Genomic DNA, 19,013 nt, shown 5'->3' on the forward strand with positions numbered 1-19,013 from the left:
GATCCATTTGAGGGCGAGTCACTGCAGTCCTGCTTCATAGAGTTGTTGGAATGGGATGGGTGGGAGACGGTGTAGAAGACAGATGATAGGTCTAGAAGGATGAGGGGCTGCAACCCCCTCCGCTGTACGTCCTTCTTATTTTCCCCCTTGTTGATACTTTCACAAACCTTACCCACTTGTACAGTGGCTGTCAAACCTTCATTGCAAACAGCAGGCTCAGAAAACCCTGACAACTTTGCTTATCTACTCCTAAAGTGAAGAAAGTCCTACAGAACACTGAAGGCTGCAACAGAGACTCATGAGAGCATCCATGACTAAATTAAAGTTGCTGATGATCAAGACCTTACCTCTGAAGGGTTTTACAAAAAAAAGAGATAGAGCTGAAAACATATTTCCTGCCTGGCATAGGCTGATATTATGGCCTGTTGTACAAACCTAGTTTAAGGTTGCAAACACTCTAGTTATGAATTTTCGACCGCAAAATAGGTTTTTCTTATGTACCCATCACATTCTAGGAGGCTGTAACCTTCTACCAAATCCTGAAATGGGATTCCTACTTCATACCCATTCACTATTTGCAAGTGGTGTATTATAGGTGACTATGCCACATACTGAATTACTATGAGATGTACCAATGATATATGACCGAAACCCGGTAACAAAGCATTAAAAAAATGACCAACTCCTAAGTTCAGGTGGGAAGCCATTTGGGATACTTGTGATAGCCACTAATCGAAGTGAGTCATAATTTGCAGCCTATCTCATTATTCATGAGTTAGGTCGAATTACAGCCCACTTCAAATCTGAACGTTACTAACTGACGTATTAGCACATGGGGTGGTTGATTAAATTATTTTGTGTTATCCTGAAAATACTGGTCGCAAATTGAGACCAGAGTTTTGCAACCACTATTTTGTACATTGGTCATTTTATTTTTAGTCTAAAATGAACATTTACCAAAATATTATGCCGCTGTTGCCTCCTTCATGTGTGATGGTCCTACTTTTCATGCATGATCAATCAAAATGTGCTCATGTGAGGGACACCAGATACTGGTTATGGAAAATAGCTTGAAGATGAATGCCATAGTTTTGCCACTTTTGTACACTTCTTCAAAGGCCTTAAGGTAAATGTTTTATGGAATATAACTTTTTTCCGCTATACAAGAGCACATAAAGGAGTATTTTATGGTATATAATTAAACAGAATGACTGGTTCTGTAGGTGAATGGGAAACACACACAACACTGTCATGCTCAGATGGTTGTAGTTACGCCCCGTAAAGCAAAAACACACACTTTCTCAAATGTAAACCTATCCCACAAAATATTGCATAACAAACCATAAAAACTCTTTTTTTTTAAAAACCCAGCCACAAACCAGATTCTATTTCAAGCAAATATGATTGGAAATAAATTGCTATTCTTGAGAGCCTTGTTTGGATGTATTTGGATATTACTAAATTATCCTGTTGTGCCATTTAGAACCCTAAGTGTCAGCTGCTGCTGATATCTTAATTGCTAGGTTCTTCTCACAGGTAAGTGTAGAGTTCTGAATACCTGTGTCTGAATTTGAAAGATTGCACTGAGGACTGTGCCAACCTGTAAACGGGCAGTGTTGTACCAGGACAAGTGCAAATGTTGCAGTGCGAAACGCCTTTTGCGCTGAGAGATCCTTGCATTAACAATATATCCACTACTCGGGTGTGTGGCCAACAGCATGGCCGAGTAGGACGCGCTTTCGCCGAGCTCCGGCTGAAAGCTTTATACGCCATCGATTCCGGTGCCCTGCAGACCCAGAGACCACTGCTAAATACTTGAAATTATGCCCCATTGTAACCTGCAGCTGAAATTGGGGGGCAAGCTATCCTACTTGAGCCCTGAAGGCTGGAAATTGGATTTGCCCGGACGAGCTGGGAGACCCCAAGATGGCGCCGCACAGAGACTGAGAGACTGAGGCCCTGCCTCGCGGCCCAAGACCTGGGACTGTGGGACCGCGGAGAAAACAGGGGCTGCCCCGGTGTACTGAGCCCCGTTTGAACGACCTTTGGAGCGCCCAGAAAGGGCTGTTAACCTTGGAGATACGGCCGGGGCTGGAAGGACGTAGCAGACCGAAGAAGGAGCCCCTTCCCATCGGGACTGAGGGCTGCTGCCGTGGCTGGGAACGGAGCTGCGGAGACGGGCCTGAAGGCGGAGACTCCCAGGAAGCCTCTGAGCGGGGAGGGAGCCTCCATGCGGTGAGAGTGGGTACGCGCCCCAGCGAAGCGGAACGGAGCGATTAGGAGCCGTGGCAGAGTGGCCGACTGCGTGAAGGAGGACCCGCAGGAGTGCGGGGCCATGCAGAGATGGACCTGACCTGAGGCGCAGGGAGACGGCACCTTCGCACTGGGCCCCCGATTTAGTACAGCGCAGCTGGGCGTGAGATACCGCAACAGATGGACCCTTCCCACCCCCAGCGTCCATGAACCTGCCCCTGGTTCGGTGGAGGAGCAACAAGTTGGTGCTGTGGCGGTGAGGAGCTGAGGGGGCGGGTGCCTAGACCGAGGCTGCATGTTGACGGAGTGAGCGCCCCCCCCCAGCATGGCACGCAGGGCCCTGCGCTAGGGGTTGCCACTAAAGGAGTGAGAGAGGACGCCAGGGAAGGCCGCAATGTATGGGATGTCAGGAGCCTGCGACCGGGCCCCTGGGCTGCCCCCCCCCCCCCCATTGACGACTGTGCATCAGTGATAGCACCACTGCCACTGAGCGCTGGGTCGGGTCTGGGGGTGCAGCCAGAAAGGGGACCCCAGAAGATTGGGACAGCCTATTCGCACTGAGGACGGCTACACTGCCCCTGTGACAGGGCGGCAATAATCTTGGCATCAGGTGGAGACACTCCTGAGAGTAACGCCTGCAGGTGGCTAAGAACACTGAGTAAGGGCCGCCCGACTGAGGGAGAGGGGAGCAGCTGCCTGAGGATTGTGTCTCCGGGCAGTGGGGCCTGGTGGTTGGCTGGCGTGCCATGCTGGCCGCTTCCCCCCCCCCCCCATGTATCCGAGATCCTGCTTGGATTTGGCTGCCCCCCGTGACACTACATCCCTGGGAGGCAGCCCATTCGCATGCACGATAGGCAGGCATCGCCCGTACCACAAGCCGAGGGTGATCTTGACTACGGGGCACAGGGAAGTGGAGGCTGACCACAACCTGACCTGAGAGACCTCAACATGGGAAAGGGCAGGGACCCGAAACCACCTCGGCAAGACAAAATGGACCAGTATGCGAAGGTCATCCCCCCCCGCAGGAGGAGCGCCTGGGCGTCCGCTCAGCTACAGATACCCTTCTCCAGCGATCCAGGACGGCGCTAGAAGGCCAGATTGGCGCGGTGGGGACAGAGTTAGCGCTTATACGCCTAGCTGGAAGGGTCACCGAAGCAAAGACACGACTGGGCGAGGTGGAAGACTCAGTACACGACCTTCACAAAGGTATGAAGGAACTCCAATCCTCTCATAAGGACCTGCTATGGAGGGTGGATGATGCAGAAAACAGGGTCCGACGTAATAATCTTCGCTTTGTGGGCTTTAGAGAAGGAATTGAAGGGACAAACATGCCAGACTTTTTATACACCTGGCTGAGGAACACCTTTCCGGCGGACAAGTTCTCCTCATGTTTTGTCATAAAAAGAGCCCATCTGGCACTACTGGCCTGACTACCTGTGGGGGCACAGGCTAGGCCAGTGATAGCGCGCTTTCTGAACTTCCTGGACAGGAATATGGTACTCGGGGAGGCCTGGAAGCTAGGGGAAATACAACATGAAAATACCCACATAATAATCTTCCCAGATTACAGTAGGGAAGTACAAAACAGAGATGTATCGGCCACGGAAATTAGAGAGGCGATAGCCAGGCTCCGGCCAGGGAAGTCCCCGTCCAAATGGACTCCCGGTGGAATTCTTTAAAAAGGTGTTGATCTGTTGACGCCTCACCTCCTGGCGCTCTTTAAGGACGCAGCACAAGAGGGTATCCTCCCATCTGACCTGCGGATGGCCACAATTGTGCCTATATTATAAACAGGGCAGGCCCCCTGAGGACTGCATGTCTTATAGACCAATCTCCCACCTGAATGTGGAGGCTAAGCTCTTGGCGACGGTCTTGGCCCTTCCCCCTGCGCCAGGTGATTTCAGGCCTGGTACACCAGGATCAGATGGGATTCCTGCCACACAGGGCAACTAGGCAAAATCTACGATGGACACATAACTGGCTTATGGAGGCGAAGGAGTGGGTGGATCCGCACATGTTCCTTTCTCTCGACGCTGAAAAAGCGTTTGGCGCTGTCCACTGGAGGGTTATCCATGCCAGATGTGGAGGCACATTATTGGGCTGAACACTTGGCGCCGATAACCGAATAGCTCCACGCGTCTGCGGATCACCCAACGTATAGGTTGGAAAGGGACACCATGGCACGCCGCACCAGCCTACACTATTTTTATAGGGGGGTCGGAAAGAGACGGTTGCTACCGGCCACCAGATAACTATAGAGGTCTGGAACAGGGCGACGAGGATGATGGGGTGGTCGCATAAGCCGACCAAACACACGCCGATATGGACCTGCACATGGTTGAGGGAGCTCCACAAACTCACGAGTTTTAGAGGGTGGGATGATATTGGGATCTCCACATTGGGGGACCTGGTGGCAAAGGGAGAGCTTATAACCTATGGGACCCTGGCGACGAGTATGAACTGCACCCTGCTCAGTTCCTCAAATATGCACAGCTGTGCCATGCCTGGAAGGCTGAGGCGGCGCTCACCTCTCCATTGCCAGAATATGCCCCGTTAGAGGGTCATTTGTTACAAGAACAGGTACCCAATAAACTAGTATCTCTGACATATAAGACCCTGAATAATACCACGCTGGATAGATTAGGGAAACTAAGAGTGGTATGGGAACAGAACTTGGGCGAGATGGACACAATAGACTGGGAGGCGGCCCTGATGCACCATAGAGAAGTCACGATTAAATCCCGACTACGACTCATCCAATATAAGATACTACACAGGGTCTATTATGACAGGGCCAGGCTGCATTGCATGGGTGGAGCCAGTGATTCCTGTTGGCTCAGATGTGGACACCCACGGGGGACCTTCTATCATACCATCTGGGACTGCCCCATTATTCACACTTATTGGACACAGATACTGGGAGACCTGAGTAGGGTGTTAGAGGCAATGCTCGCAGTGGACCCAAATTTTGTTTTACTAGGGATAACTTCCGAAGTGGATTCGAGCCGCCCACATCTGATCTTTGCGATGCTGACCCTGGTGGTGGCGAAAAGGGATCTAGCAACAGCGTGGGGAGCACCATCGCCTCCACAAGTGGGAGACTGGAGGAGGGGGCTTGAGATTTTCCTACAAAGCTTGGGGTTGTCCCCGGAAATTCCGCGGGGTATGGGGAAAATGGAGAAAGTACCATGATTTTGATGGGGTCTGGGACCAGATTGACGCCCTGAGCGTCCTGCTGATTGAGGCTCTGTTTCAAATTGCTGGAAGGCGGGCCAGGGGACCGAGACCTATGGAGAATTCTTGGGGGATGACGGAGTATAGCAGAATTATGTATTGTGGAAGGAGGTTGGATCTTATTGACTTGATGTTCATGACGCTGTCACTACGGATGGTGTGTGAGGGGGGGGCGGGGGGATGCCCGGGAGTGTGGATAATTAACTGTGACTTGCCAACTGTGTTTATGTTGATTATAAATGCAAATAAAAATATATATTTTTTAAAAAGAGAATATATCCACTGCTTAATCCGTTCAAAATGTAACTTGCATTGAATGACTCGTGCAGAATCGCACTTTACTTTAGTCAACCAGTCGAAATGTTCTTTTTATACTGATCGGGCAGCGTAAATGTAATTCTGTATCTGTCGGTGGAAATTCTCGCAGTGTAACATTGCTGAGGCTCATTTAAGGTTTTGAGGCAAATGCAGAGAATTCTACAGGTGCAGAAAGTATTTTACTTCAGAAGAACAGCCATTTTGGTGGGAAATATTTTTTGCAAGTACTTCCACCATGCCAGTGGCCACAACAATACTGCTCTCACAAATGTTGACATTGGAATTGAACATGCTAAATTGGGAGTAAACACTGAGACACTAAAAACATTTTCCAGACACATGGGTGACGCATTAAAATATTTTGCCGTGGGCCACCTAGCTTTCAATAATGGTCCTGCACGAAAGGGATACTGGTGTAAGTGTTAGCCCATACAGTGCCATTTCTACTGGCACCAGGACAGCAAAATGGGTGTTCTGCCATGTGCTGCCAGCACAATTCTTCTAAACGAGCATCACAGTCATTGGTGCAATAAACCTAATCCGGTTGTCGGCTGTCAGCCATCTACCGCAGGGTGATACCCGCAGCTGAACACATATCTCCAGTTAATACCAATTTTGCCTTCTTTACCAAGCGAAAACAGCTTTGTAATCTGTTTGGGTTCTACCAGTTTCTACTGCTTTAGCCATATAGTCAATGATTTTCGATTGACGCTGTATACTTTTGATGGTGTACATTACCTATTTAGAACCACAATCCACGCAATGCTTCGTTGATATCCTACCACAACTTATCGCTCTAGAGTACTTTAGAGAACATGGCCGATTAATTCTGTGTTAGTTGCTAGAGTACTCTTTAGTAATCCTAGGAAAGAGTGCCCATTTATGACGATTGATGTGGAGCAGTGCACTTCAACTCTTGTGTTTTGTTTGCAGGTCTGACTACAGTCGCATGTCGTCCACCAGCAGTAAGTACAGTTTTGTTTATGTACTTGGCACGCTTTGTATGATTGTACTGCTTCAATCTATGTGTGAACACATACCTTTTTAATAAAATGTATTTGTGGCATAAAATCCTTTGACGTTGTGATACTAAAGGTTGTCCTAGGCCAACTGGCCACATGTCTTCTGTTCCCTTGTGACTTACAAACAGCGGGGAGTTCTGAGTGATGTAGCAGACCCCACACCTCCTTCCAGATGCTGTGCTAAGGCATATATCTGACTTTTGGCTTGTAGTGAGGCACAGTGCGTGTAGATGTAAAAAGCAGGTGTGGACCACTTTGGGAAAATGTGGCTCTAGCGCACGGGTGTCAGTCGAAGGTCGATGAGAGCCACATCCTTGTTACATATTTTAGGATATGCAGATAAAATGCATTTGCATACAAATAAATGAAATGGCATGCATCCAAACTGTCAGTGACTGACCAACAAATCTGGCATGGGTTCTGCTTTTCTTGTTATAGAGAGAGGATAGAGCCCAGAAATTGGAGAAGGTAGAGTCCAGGCTCACATTCTATCATGTGCACTAAATCACATTTGGTTACGTTTGGTGCATATATATATAGATACATACATACATACATACACACATACGCCTGTGCATGCTTGCGGGTAATCAGACTGCTTCGAGTAAAGGATGATAGTCTTGTTCGGAGGCACCATTTAATCTACACTTATAGGTGCTTGAGTGAGCTGTGAACTTACCGCTCCCTCGCTTACCTGCTACGCTCTAAACTATACAGACGTTTAGTCACTCACATTCCCAGATAAAAGGAACTCATGTACAAAGAGGAACAGGCCAGCAAGCAGAAACATGCAAGACTCCCAATCATTTTAGGGAAAAATACTGCACTAGGGACTGAGTTCAAAGCGGGTTCCAACAGGAAGAACGGGTATACATAGGGCTCAAAGCAGAAAAAGACCAAAACCACAAGGGGTCCAGGGCTGGAATAGAACAGAAATACGGGCAAAATAAAACCCAAAAATCCAATTTCTGATCTGGACTCACCTGGTGTGACAATTCATCCATGTGACAACAATGAGTTTGTTAATGATAAACCAATCTGACCCGAAACACAAAAAGAGCTCTAGAGCAACCACTCTTAGCCCTCTTGTTCTGATCATTTTCAGTCATTAATATTCTAGTTCTTTTTTTACATAGAGATGCACACCTCACGACTTGTGCATAAATCTCACCATGTGAGGGGAGGAGGAATCAAAATTTGCCTTTCTTAGTAACGGTAAGTTTCAATTCTATTAAGGACACGAGGCGAGGATTATGCTTTTCTTCCTTCACTTTAATCCTTATGCAAAACTCACAGCAGCCAGAAAAGCCATAAAATGATTTTTTCTTACAACCAGAGAAAAATACATCATTTGTTACACAAAACGAGCAAAATCAGTCCATAAACATCAACTCCCACGCGTCCCAGGTCTGACATCGTAACAGAGTCCTTCCACTCTGTCCATGACCCCTAGAAAGCTCCAACATCCTGAGAAAACCTCTTCTTTCTTCGCACAAGTATCGCCTGAAAATTATTGGTCCTGCTTGGCTCCATCGTGTCCTGCAACATAAGAGAACCTCGTGAGCCTACTGTACATCACTGTCACCGTAAAGACGCCACAAGTTGAAACAACTGTAAGCAGGGTATCAATGCTTGAGACAGAAAGCATTAAACCAGGTTACTTACGTAAGTACGGAAGGGATCACACCAACGGTGCCACAGGAGGGATAATCCTCGCCTCCATGTCCTTAATAGAATTGAAACTTACCGTTACTAAGCTAGGCAAATTTCGATTCTATGTCAGGACTGGAGGCTCAGATTATGCTAGTTCAAAGTTTACTTACCACTAACTGAGCCACTTCCACCACTGGTTTAAAAAGAAGGAAGAAAAGCATAATCTGAGCCCCCGGTCCTGACATAGAATTTGTGTCTGGCGAGAGGGAGAGACCTTGAGACCCTTACTCTCACAAAATAGGAGAGGCTGGAGCCGTGGAGAGAAGGGGGAGGAGCCGTGGAGAGGGAGCAGGGCTGATTAACGCTCTCCACTATCAAAAAATAGTACAAAATATTCTGAGGGTGACGCTGATGTCCTGGGGAAATTGCTGACCCACATTAACATTAGCTGTGACCAGCTTCCAAACGCAAGCTGGAAACCCCCTCTGCACCAGGGGGTTCCAGACAGGGGTGGCTTCTCCATTTGAGCAGAGGAGCATTGCCCTACAAAGAAAAGCCCTAGGCCAGAGTTGAAAAATAAATGGTAATAAAGTTTATTTTTTACCATTTTATTTTTCACAACCAATCCGCCCATAACCGAGTGTCAGGACGGGGCGGGCCATTTCTGCTGAGTGGAGGCAGAGAGCTGTGCACTTAAGTTTAAAATGCTCATGTCTCTTTGTCTGGCCGTCATGTGATGGCCAGACAGCCAGACATGCGCATTTTAAACCTCTCTTACTCATCTGTCTAAGACAACTAGGTTAGAGAAAGCACAGATCTCCAGTGCTCTTGAGAGCGCTGAGAGAGCCCGCTCCCTCAGGATTGGTTAGGGGAGTTGACTGGGTCCCGCGTTGGAGCCTGCCTCGAAGAGAGAAGACCGATCGAGGAGGAAGTCACTTCGCACAGGAAGGTAAGTGTATTTTATTGAATTTATTTTTTCTGTGCCAGCCACCTCACCACCCTCAGTACATGCCGGGCGCCACTGGTTCCATCTCAGGTTATCTTCCACCACGTGATATTGGCTCCTCACAGAGAGACTACGTGAGCAAAGCTGATATCATGTGCCCCCCAGTGGCATTGTGCATGTTAGTGTTGGCTGGTCTGGAGATTAATATAATTTAGGAAATGGTAAATTTTCCAGCATAAGTGATCCATAGTGTTAAACCGTGCTTCAGCTATCACAGTCCATTATCTCATGCATAAGACATTTTAGTTTGAAGTGTGTGTATGCTCAAGTGAAATCAGAAAAAAAAACAGTCTCCCTTTACAGGGAGTGGATATTTACTTTCTGATGGGTGGAAGGAGAGGCTCCGCCAGGATTCAGGGGCATATTACCAAGGGCCTTATCGCCGCTTTAGCTGGACTTTTTCCCACTACAGCGGCGATAATTTTATCGCCCAATTACCAAGCTGTCGCTAACACCAGTTAGCGACAACTTGTAGGCGATAGCGAGCATTTTGGTGCCCGCTTTGCATTTGCATGTCAGCGATAATTATCGCTAATGACATGCAAAGTGGGCGTGCCAAAATGTTAGCGACTGAAAACAGTCGCTAACATCGCTATCGCCTATTACCTACAAAGGCGAAGCGATGGAAATATTCGCGCTAAGCGCGAATATCTCCGAAAGCTAACACCTGCTAATACCAGTTCTTAGCCATGTTATCCAATGGGAGGTGGATAACATGGCTAAGAGTTGTTTCACGCTAATGCGTGAATATCGCTGTATTGTCAGCGATATTCACGCATTTCGCCTGATTTTTATCGTTTTCGAGATAAACCTTGCTAATAGCAAGTAATCTCAGCGATAAAAATCGGTGAAGCGCGGGGATAAATATTTGGCCTCTATCCCTACTTAGCGATAAATATCGCTGTTTGTAGATAATATGCCCCTCTGTTCCATGTGAACTGCTTCCGATCAAGCATGAAACTAGGAAAGACCTGTAAATCAACCATGGTTAGCCAGGGGAGAGTACCAAGGGTGTGCAATGTAGAGTGGTGGGCTGGAGTTGAGCCTCTCGTTTATCCAAGCAGTGGGTGATTTATGGGCAGAACCTTTGAGTGCTGAGCATGGCAGGGTAATGTTCAACGCTGACAAGCGACAGCATTGGTTGACAAATGGACATCTAGCCTGGCAGAGGGTGTGAAATGAAGCCAGCCTGCCCTCTGATCCATCTAGGTGTCTTGAGCAATCCTGTTCGTCAGTAAGCGGTCATCGGTGGCCCGGCTGGATGGCTAATGGCACTTTGCATAACACAATCTGAGCATCTGCCTGTCTGAGGGGGATTGTTGCACGAATACAAATGAATGACTGAATTATGTTGGGCTGTGAGTGTCATTTCTGCATCTGTGCTCCTGACCTCTCCACTGAATACCTCCTCAAGGCCCATCTGTAGCAGCCTCATCTGCCTGCCCATGAGCAGTTCATAATTTAGTTGATCTTAGCATCTCTTCATAATCTTCCTTTTTTGATCTCTCCCTTGGACTTTGCGCCTTGACACAGTTGGGTAATTGTTCGGCCTCAAAAATCCTTATAACCTATTTCTTTTACTATAATTTGACCCAAGAAAGGAAGGTATGAAAAAGCATGCACAACATTGTGTGTACTTGTCTGGCTTGACTTGCCGCAGATGTATTTTGCACTGTGCACTATTGTGGAGCGGACAGGACAAGTTAAACTACTAATGCAATCCATTATAGTTTAAACGTACGTACATTTTAGATGTGCAACGGTGACCTAAGGGTCGCACCCTAAACCCACCTTTTGCGTTATTAATTTGCTAAGTGCGTGATAAATGAATGGGCGCACAAAAGCCGGCGGAAAAGGCTTCTTATTTTAGTGGTTAAAAAGGGGGGAGGGGGGAGGAGTTTGAAACCCCATTGCATGTCGTGATGAGCAGCTGCCCTGCAGCACGCGGTGACCTTGCCGGCAGGGGTCACGGTCATTGTGTCGATTACTGCTGCGTGTTCGGATCACTCACTCCTCAGCGGTGACAGGCATTATCATTGTTACAAAGCGCCCCCTGCTCTGGGGGCCAGAGGCGGCCAATGCATGCCAAATATCCTGCCTCTTTAGGGTGGAGCCCTGTAGCCCCAGAGAGATGACAGGCCATATCTGGGGGATAGCTTGTCTCTCCAATCTCCATGTAATGAAATTGTATTTTGTTGCGCCTCAGAACAAAAGAAAATAATGAAACACCCGCTAGGCGTGAGACACTATAAAGTAGCCTTTCGAATCCTTCCGTCGGAAACAAGCTCCCTGATAGTATATATATGCCCTAAACCGCTAACTATACGTAGTCTGGCTTCAAATGAAGAGATTGGGCCTACTGGTATGATCTCTGAATTAATTGTTTTTATGTATTTAAAATAGTTTTTACTCAATTTGGGGTGATTATCGCCCACATTATGAGTATTGTTTGAGTAAAAATGTGTACAACTGTTTTATTACACTTTAATTTTATCCAAGCATACACACTATTATTATGACTCTTGAAGCAATAGTTTATTCAATTAACTAATTTCATTCCTCTGGATGGTTTATGATTTTTCTTTACATATCTTCAAGATGAGCAATGGCTTATAGTGAATTATTTCAGATAACCCCCATTAAACGAATGCACTTTATTATGTCGAATTTCCCCCCCCCTGTTACGGTTGTTGTTTGAAAGTGTGTATTGATTTTGGAAGAAATTATTTAAAAAATCATTTTTGAGAGGATAGACCCCGAAATAAATTTATTTAAAACTAAGTAAAACACCCAAATACATGACTAAATATTAGAAAACATAACTAGATAAAACTGAAAAGAAAAAATTAGAACAGGTCAACCTGCAGCCAGCACTGTATGTGAGGAGAACAATGTGCAAATAATCTACGTAGTGTTGCAGCACAGCAAGCGCAAGAAGCCAAGGTGACTGGACCGTTCGAGAGACAACAATATCGAGACAAAGCCGAATAATACTTTAGAAGTAAATATAAGAAAACCATATTCTTGCAAGCTCCTGTGGTTGTATTCCACATGTGGAGTAACAATTGCCTGTGTGAAGACGGGACCAGGGTGGCGCGCTTAAGTGAGACCATGGCCACAGCAGCAAGCGGGTACAAATTAGAGTGTCATGATGGTAAATACGTTGTAGAGAATTGTGGAATCGGACACCGCGCCATCATGAGGCTTGCAAACTCCGCCCATGGTCAGAACTTCCCAAAAAATCCAGCTTCAAATCACCCTATTGCTGAATAATGCAGTTTGTGACCCTGAAATAGTCTCAAGATTAAAACAATTGTTACAGGTTAGTAATGTTTTCTGTATAATTTGGAAGCGGATTGGCATTTCGGCTTCTAACTATCCATCACATGGGATGCACAGAATTATTTAGCATTTTGCTGCATACTCTGTAACCTGTAATCTCCATTAATCAACTTTTTCATTTCCATTTACACCCTGTTGCCCACAAACGTTACCACTACAAAACCTCACATTCCCACAAAATACTATTTAATTTTGAAAAGGAAAACGCTTAATGGACCTTCAATAGGCTTGCTCCTTTTAAAAAAGTTTAAGAGACTTAAGGGCATCTAGAAGACTTGGCCACATTTAATGAACAAATGAAGAGGACATTTGTAGCACTGTAACTCACCAATGAGCATCCTGGCGATATACGAAGTAACAGAGTGAACCCTGTCCCAAGCCTAAGTAAGTCAGTTAAATGAGAGTATGCCAAAGATCGTCCGATGCCTAGAAAAGCCAGGACTTAAGGGATTTGATTAAATGCATCTTCTGTATCTATAAATCGGAGATGCAGTGGGAATTGGTTTCAGGCTTTGGTGTCTAATACCATAAAAGATTTTACACATCCAGTTTTTAATCTGAAGGAAGGGGCCTTCAGCAAATTTGCACTCAAAGATCTTAAAGATCTTGAGGTCCTGTAGTGGCAGAATCTGGCCATAAGATATTTATGGCCCGTTGCCTTGAAGACTCTAAAGACTAGCAACAAGATCTTGAACAAACTTCTTTTATGTATTGGTAACCCAAGCAAAGTTTTTAATGCGGTTGATGCAGAGCTCCGTTTAGGGAGTTGTGACACCAGCCTGGCTGCTGCACTTTGGACCATCTGAAGTTTGTAAATTAGTTGTTTTGAGAAGCCAGCATATAGTCGAGCCTCGATGTAATGAGGGCAAATATTCCTAGCAGAGAGAGGGAGAAAGTGGAACCATTTTTTCAACAATGTGATCAAATTAAAACACATCCCAGCTACTGCCACTGACTGAAGATGGAAGGAGAGTTCTGTATCAAATTTGACCCCCAGATTCTTTGCTACCTTGACTATGAATGGTGGAGGAGGAACTGAATTGGGCCACCAACGTACCTGAGAAAAAATAGGAGATTTTCCTAAAAGAAGGATTTCCATTTTCCCTTTATTGCACTTAAGTTGGTTATTTTGCATCCATGCAATAAGGTTGGAAAGGCACTTTTGAAAATTCAGTTCAGGGTCAGTAGACCCCTCTCAAGCAAAAGGATCAACTTGGTGTCATCCATGTAAGAGGTGGTTGCAATTCCATAGGAGTCAATCAAAGAAGGAAGGTCTATGGTAATAGCATCCTGTACCAATTAATGTCCAAATTCAACCTGGCTTATACTCCAACTGGTTCCCTTCTGCTTACTACAAGTTCCAATATGCTTGTGAAAATTATTAATTGTGATGCCCAGTATTTTTCAGCACAGTTTTCTAGGTTTAAATCCTTTACTAAATGATCATAATACTCATATTTATAACTCATATGCTGGTTGTTGTGATAGTATTACTAATTGAAATCAATCCAAGTGATCAGTTTGACAGACTATAAATATCCTAGCTAGTCAACACGTGTTTCACCCCTTATGGTAATGTGATGTTTGGGTCTTTGTTTATCTTTGGGCTACTGCCAGTGTCTTCAGATTGTATTGTTAAGTTATTGGGATCAAGTATTTCACCTGTTGTATGAAAGCTTCCTCTGTCTAAACAGAATTTACTGATATTTTAGAACGTCGTGCGGAAAGCCTGAATTACTGCCTTTTTTCAGTCCTTGAAACATTTGAACACCTCCGTCCATCTCGCTTAAAGTGAGTAACCTGGGAGGTCTACTCAGCTGTGAGCTCTTGGTCTTTCACCAAGGCAATACATTGGTCAGCGAGTTCAACTTACAGCTTTGCCTACTCCTAAAGCTCCTCCCACTGTTTTAAACCAACCAGTGGAGCTGGCAATATTCCTGATGCTCACTGACATAAATTGTTGCAACATTTTGTAAACTGGGCTCCCAAAAACGAATTCACTAGTTCCTAAGGCTTAAAAGTCAAATGACCGAATTCATTTTTTCAGTAAAGTGACCTGCATTGGAGCTGGATAGAGTGTGCTCAGATCTATTTAGGTTCTGAGGCAAACAATGACTATGAAAGAGCCCAAAAGGTACATTTATTTATGCAAAAACAAGAAAATCTAATACAGGTACTATCATCACACACTATCATCCACCTAGTATGCTTTGATGTTAGTGATATTTAGAAACATATAGATACTCTTCAGCTAATTAGATCTGTAAGGGGCAGTAATCATATTTCCCTAAGCTGGGCTGCTCTTCAGATAAAACATGTATACAGGAATAAAAAAATGTGTATCAAAAGAACTAAGGGGCATATTATCAAGAACGGCAATAAAATGATTGCCGCTTTAGCGCAACATGAAACTGACGCTAAAGCGGTGATAATGGGCTTGATAATATGTCCTTGTGAATTCCCGTAGCAGCCCAGGTTCTGGTGTTAATCTGGGCTGCTATGAAAGAGCCCAAAAGGTACATTTATTTATGCAAAAACAAGAAAATCTAATACAGCTAAAGCGGCGATAATGTGCCCCTATGTCTTTTGCAGTGAACTGAAAGGACACGGCACAGGCTATCCTAAAGAATAAGAAACAGACTGGCACCTAAGCACACATAGTCCGATTTGTATTTGTTGATGAGGTTAACTGAAATAGAAGAGAAACCCACTAATAGTCGAGTTGAACGTGTATGGAAACACACAACGTAATACGTATTCTTTGAGTGACAAAGCCTTAAAAAAGTCCAGGGGGGGGGGCGAAACACGTGTTGGCTGCAGTGTTTATGAATAATGATGTACCGGGATGTGCTATATACCATTTGTGTTTGGACTGAGTTTGACTACAGCGAAATTTGAAACTCTGTATGGAAAAAGAATCAACCATTTCAAACTAGACTGTCTGTGCTTAGGTGCCATTCTGTTTCATATAACTTTTCTGCACTTGTTTGAATTGCAGTTGATTAAGACCAAAGGTGGCTGTGTTTCGGCACCACGGAAGCACCATCAGGTGAAATAAGACTTTGGCCTATTAAACTGCCGTAAACTGTAGGTAGATGTGCAGACATTAGGCATAGCCACCATATGCCAGGTTTGGGTCACTATTCTAAAGAACAACTTGAGGGATTTTTGGCAATTATTGGCAAAAGAGGTAAAGAAAAGCAGTCGAAGTTCAGGGAAGTTACTCAAACTAAATTTACTGCTATTCATGTTAGTAACTTGCACATAAAAGAATCATTCATGGGATTCTAGGGTGAAGATACAGTGAGTAACTTATTCCCTTCTAGATGCTACTTTGAACATGTATGCTAAATCCCTACTACTTCATCTTGAAAGGTGGGCTTTTGAAGCAAACATCATCTATGGCCTTCATTTGAGGGTAGTCAGGTGTTGCAGATGTGGCCTCTAGCTTGCTTCCTGCTGCTCCTGCTAGTTCTTTTACGGCCCCTAGCCTCAGAGGAGGAACGTTTTGCCCCCTCTGAGACCAGGGCTTGAAAAGGGAGTACCAGGAGTACCAGGGAGAAAGCTAGAGGTCACAGCTACGAGCCCTGACTACCACCAAATGACTTCCATAGCATCATCCCAAGAGAGCAGGGAGCTTTAGGGACACACTACTCTACAGAGGAACACTGCCTTGGCCATTGGGCGGCTGCAGGACAGACAGTCCTTTCAATCGGCAAGCTATGTTGTGGCTTTATTAAATGTTGAGCTGCCTTTGACCTGGTCGATTGTGCCATATTGTGGTCCAGGTAGACCTAGAACAAAACTGCACCATATCAGATCAATTCCTGTTAACAACGTGTTGCACCGGAGATGTGTTCTATCACCCCTTCTTTTTAGTCTCTACATCTCCAACCTTCAAAGGAAACTATCCTTAACAAATTTCTTCTCCCCACAAAATTTTAGATCAGCATGTTCCGTGCCTAATTTATCCCCATGACCTCGTCCTCACGGACTATTCACCAGTCAGCGTGCAGCAGAAACTTAACACTCTTAATGCATATTGTGAAAGCACACTCTTAATGCTTATTGTGAAAGCAACAAGTTTATGATTAATATATAGATCTAGATAAAACTAAGAACTTAGTTTTCTCAAAAAACCTATGATATTTATTTGATTTCTTAATAATGTCCCCTGGAGCAGGTCAAGGTATACAAGTATTTGGGCCTTTACTTCTCTAATAATCTGCAATGGGACAAGTACTTTAGCGTGCTAAAACCTCTCTAATCGCAACTGTTAATGCCTTAAAGAGATTTGATGCTCAATATGACTAATTAGTAGTTGATCCACTGAAAACAGCAATACACGCTAAACTGGTCCCTCAAGCTCTATATTGGGCCCCAGCAATAGAGTAAGCTGGGATAGTGCGAAAAAAGTGTGTTTAAAGACGTTTTTCTCTGTTCCTCAAAACTCTATCAGCCTGATTCATCAAGCTGATTTGCGCCCGCAAAGGGCCAGAATCTGAGAATCTGGCCCTTTGCGAGTGCGATTTTTGCATTTGGGATTCATCATCCCAAATGCAAAAATCGGTAATAGCGATTTCGCTATTTTGCGAGGAATTACATTTAAGGAATCTCTATTTGAGATTCCTTAAATGCAATTCATCATCCATTTTAAAATTGCGAATTTGCAATTTCGGGCCGCTATTTACCGCGAGGTCAAACCTCGTGGTAAATAGCGAAAACTTAGAAAAATGCTTTTAAAAGCATTTTTCTAAGTTGCATGTTGCACACACACATGTCCTTTGGACATGTGTGTGCGCAACACCTGTTTAAATTAGCATTTAAGGGGTGCTACAGGGTGTCCTTTGGACACCCCTTGCACCCTTAAAATCGCTATCTTATTTGCGATTAGCTAATTGCTAATCGCAAATAAGGAATACTCCCCATTCATTCCTATGGGCCTTTTGGCCCATAGGAATGAATGGGGAGTTATTCCTTATTTGCGATTAGCAATTTGCTAATCGCAAATAAGGAATATGTAGGAATCGCATTTTTTTTTGCGATTCCTACATGAATCCCGTTTTGCGAGCCTGTAATAGCGATTCCTTATGAATCGCTATTACAGACTCGCAAAACGGGTCTTTCATGAATCAGGCTGTATGATTCAAGCCTTGCACTTGGAATTAGGCACGATCACCTGGGATTTATCAGCAAAAACCCGGGTCCTGGGGTTTTTGACTTCTCTCTTAAAGAACGAGGCGAATTCCAAATTCACTGTACAAATAGTGAGAAGTTCTCAATATCGCCTAGATCTTCTCTCATGTAAAATTGCTAAATTTGGCAACAATTCTCAGTTTTAAATTTGATGTGTCTAATTATCATAAATCAAGGTATAAAACATACTTACCAAAACTGCTATAGTACTTAACTTATCGGCAGATAAGGACTACTTGCTGTTAAAAAAAGCTGTAATGAACTCTTTTCAAAACCTGGGACACCCAGGGGTTTTCCCCTATTTATCAAAAATTCACAAAAAGATAATCAGAGATCACATTTTATACATTCCCATTGGTGTTGATTCGATGTTGAGAATTCCCTTTTAGCAGCCTAGAATTTATCAAAACCAAGGCCTTTGCTCATGTGCTCTTGGTGTGAAATTTAGTGTAGCTAACTTGCTTATTGGAAATAAATAAACTTGATGGTGAGTGGGAAAGAGGAGTCAAAAGCAGTTGAGACCACTGAAACTTAACATTAAAGTCTCTGAGCTGTCAGCTTTGATGGTCTCCGTGCAGATGTACCATCATGAAAATGCCCACTGGTGGTACTTTGTATCTGGACTACTCATTTTGCTGATTTCCTATGTTGTTATTCCTTCCTCATGAAAAAGAAGCTCTAGTTTAATTTTATAAACAAACATTGACAAAGCCAATAAGCCTGTCTTTAACCGCATCGCTGCTGCGGCGATTTTTGCGCTGCGTGGCTTTTTTCACTTTTCCGCGTTACATGACGAGCTCAGCTCGTCATCAGCACACGCCACCCGTGGCTGATGACGAGCTGAGCTCGTCATCAGCATCGAAGGGGTTAATTTAGCAGCCCATGGCTAAACAGGCATGAAGAAATGCTGTTGGCATACGTTTAACTCATTACAACTAAATCTCATGGCTTTGCTAATGTTTTTGTTGGAGAAAGCACACACTCACATT

The 19,013-nt window shown here is 44.7% G+C and overlaps 1 protein-coding gene across 1 annotated transcript in view; it reads left to right on the forward strand.

Moving 5' to 3' along the window:
• FAM124A (family with sequence similarity 124 member A) overlaps positions 1 to 19,013 on the forward strand; it is a 168,026-nt gene that overhangs the window by 44,138 nt on the left and 104,875 nt on the right. Inside the window, exon 2 of the mRNA XM_086933443.1 lies at positions 6,739 to 6,770. Within this exon, the coding sequence (XP_086789569.1) occupies positions 6,739 to 6,770 (32 nt within the window). The remainder of the gene's footprint in view (positions 1 to 6,738; positions 6,771 to 19,013) is intronic.

This window comes from Lissotriton vulgaris, chromosome 8, assembly GCF_964263255.1.
Source record: "Lissotriton vulgaris chromosome 8, aLisVul1.2, whole genome shotgun sequence".
NCBI lineage: Eukaryota > Metazoa > Chordata > Amphibia > Caudata > Salamandridae > Lissotriton > Lissotriton vulgaris.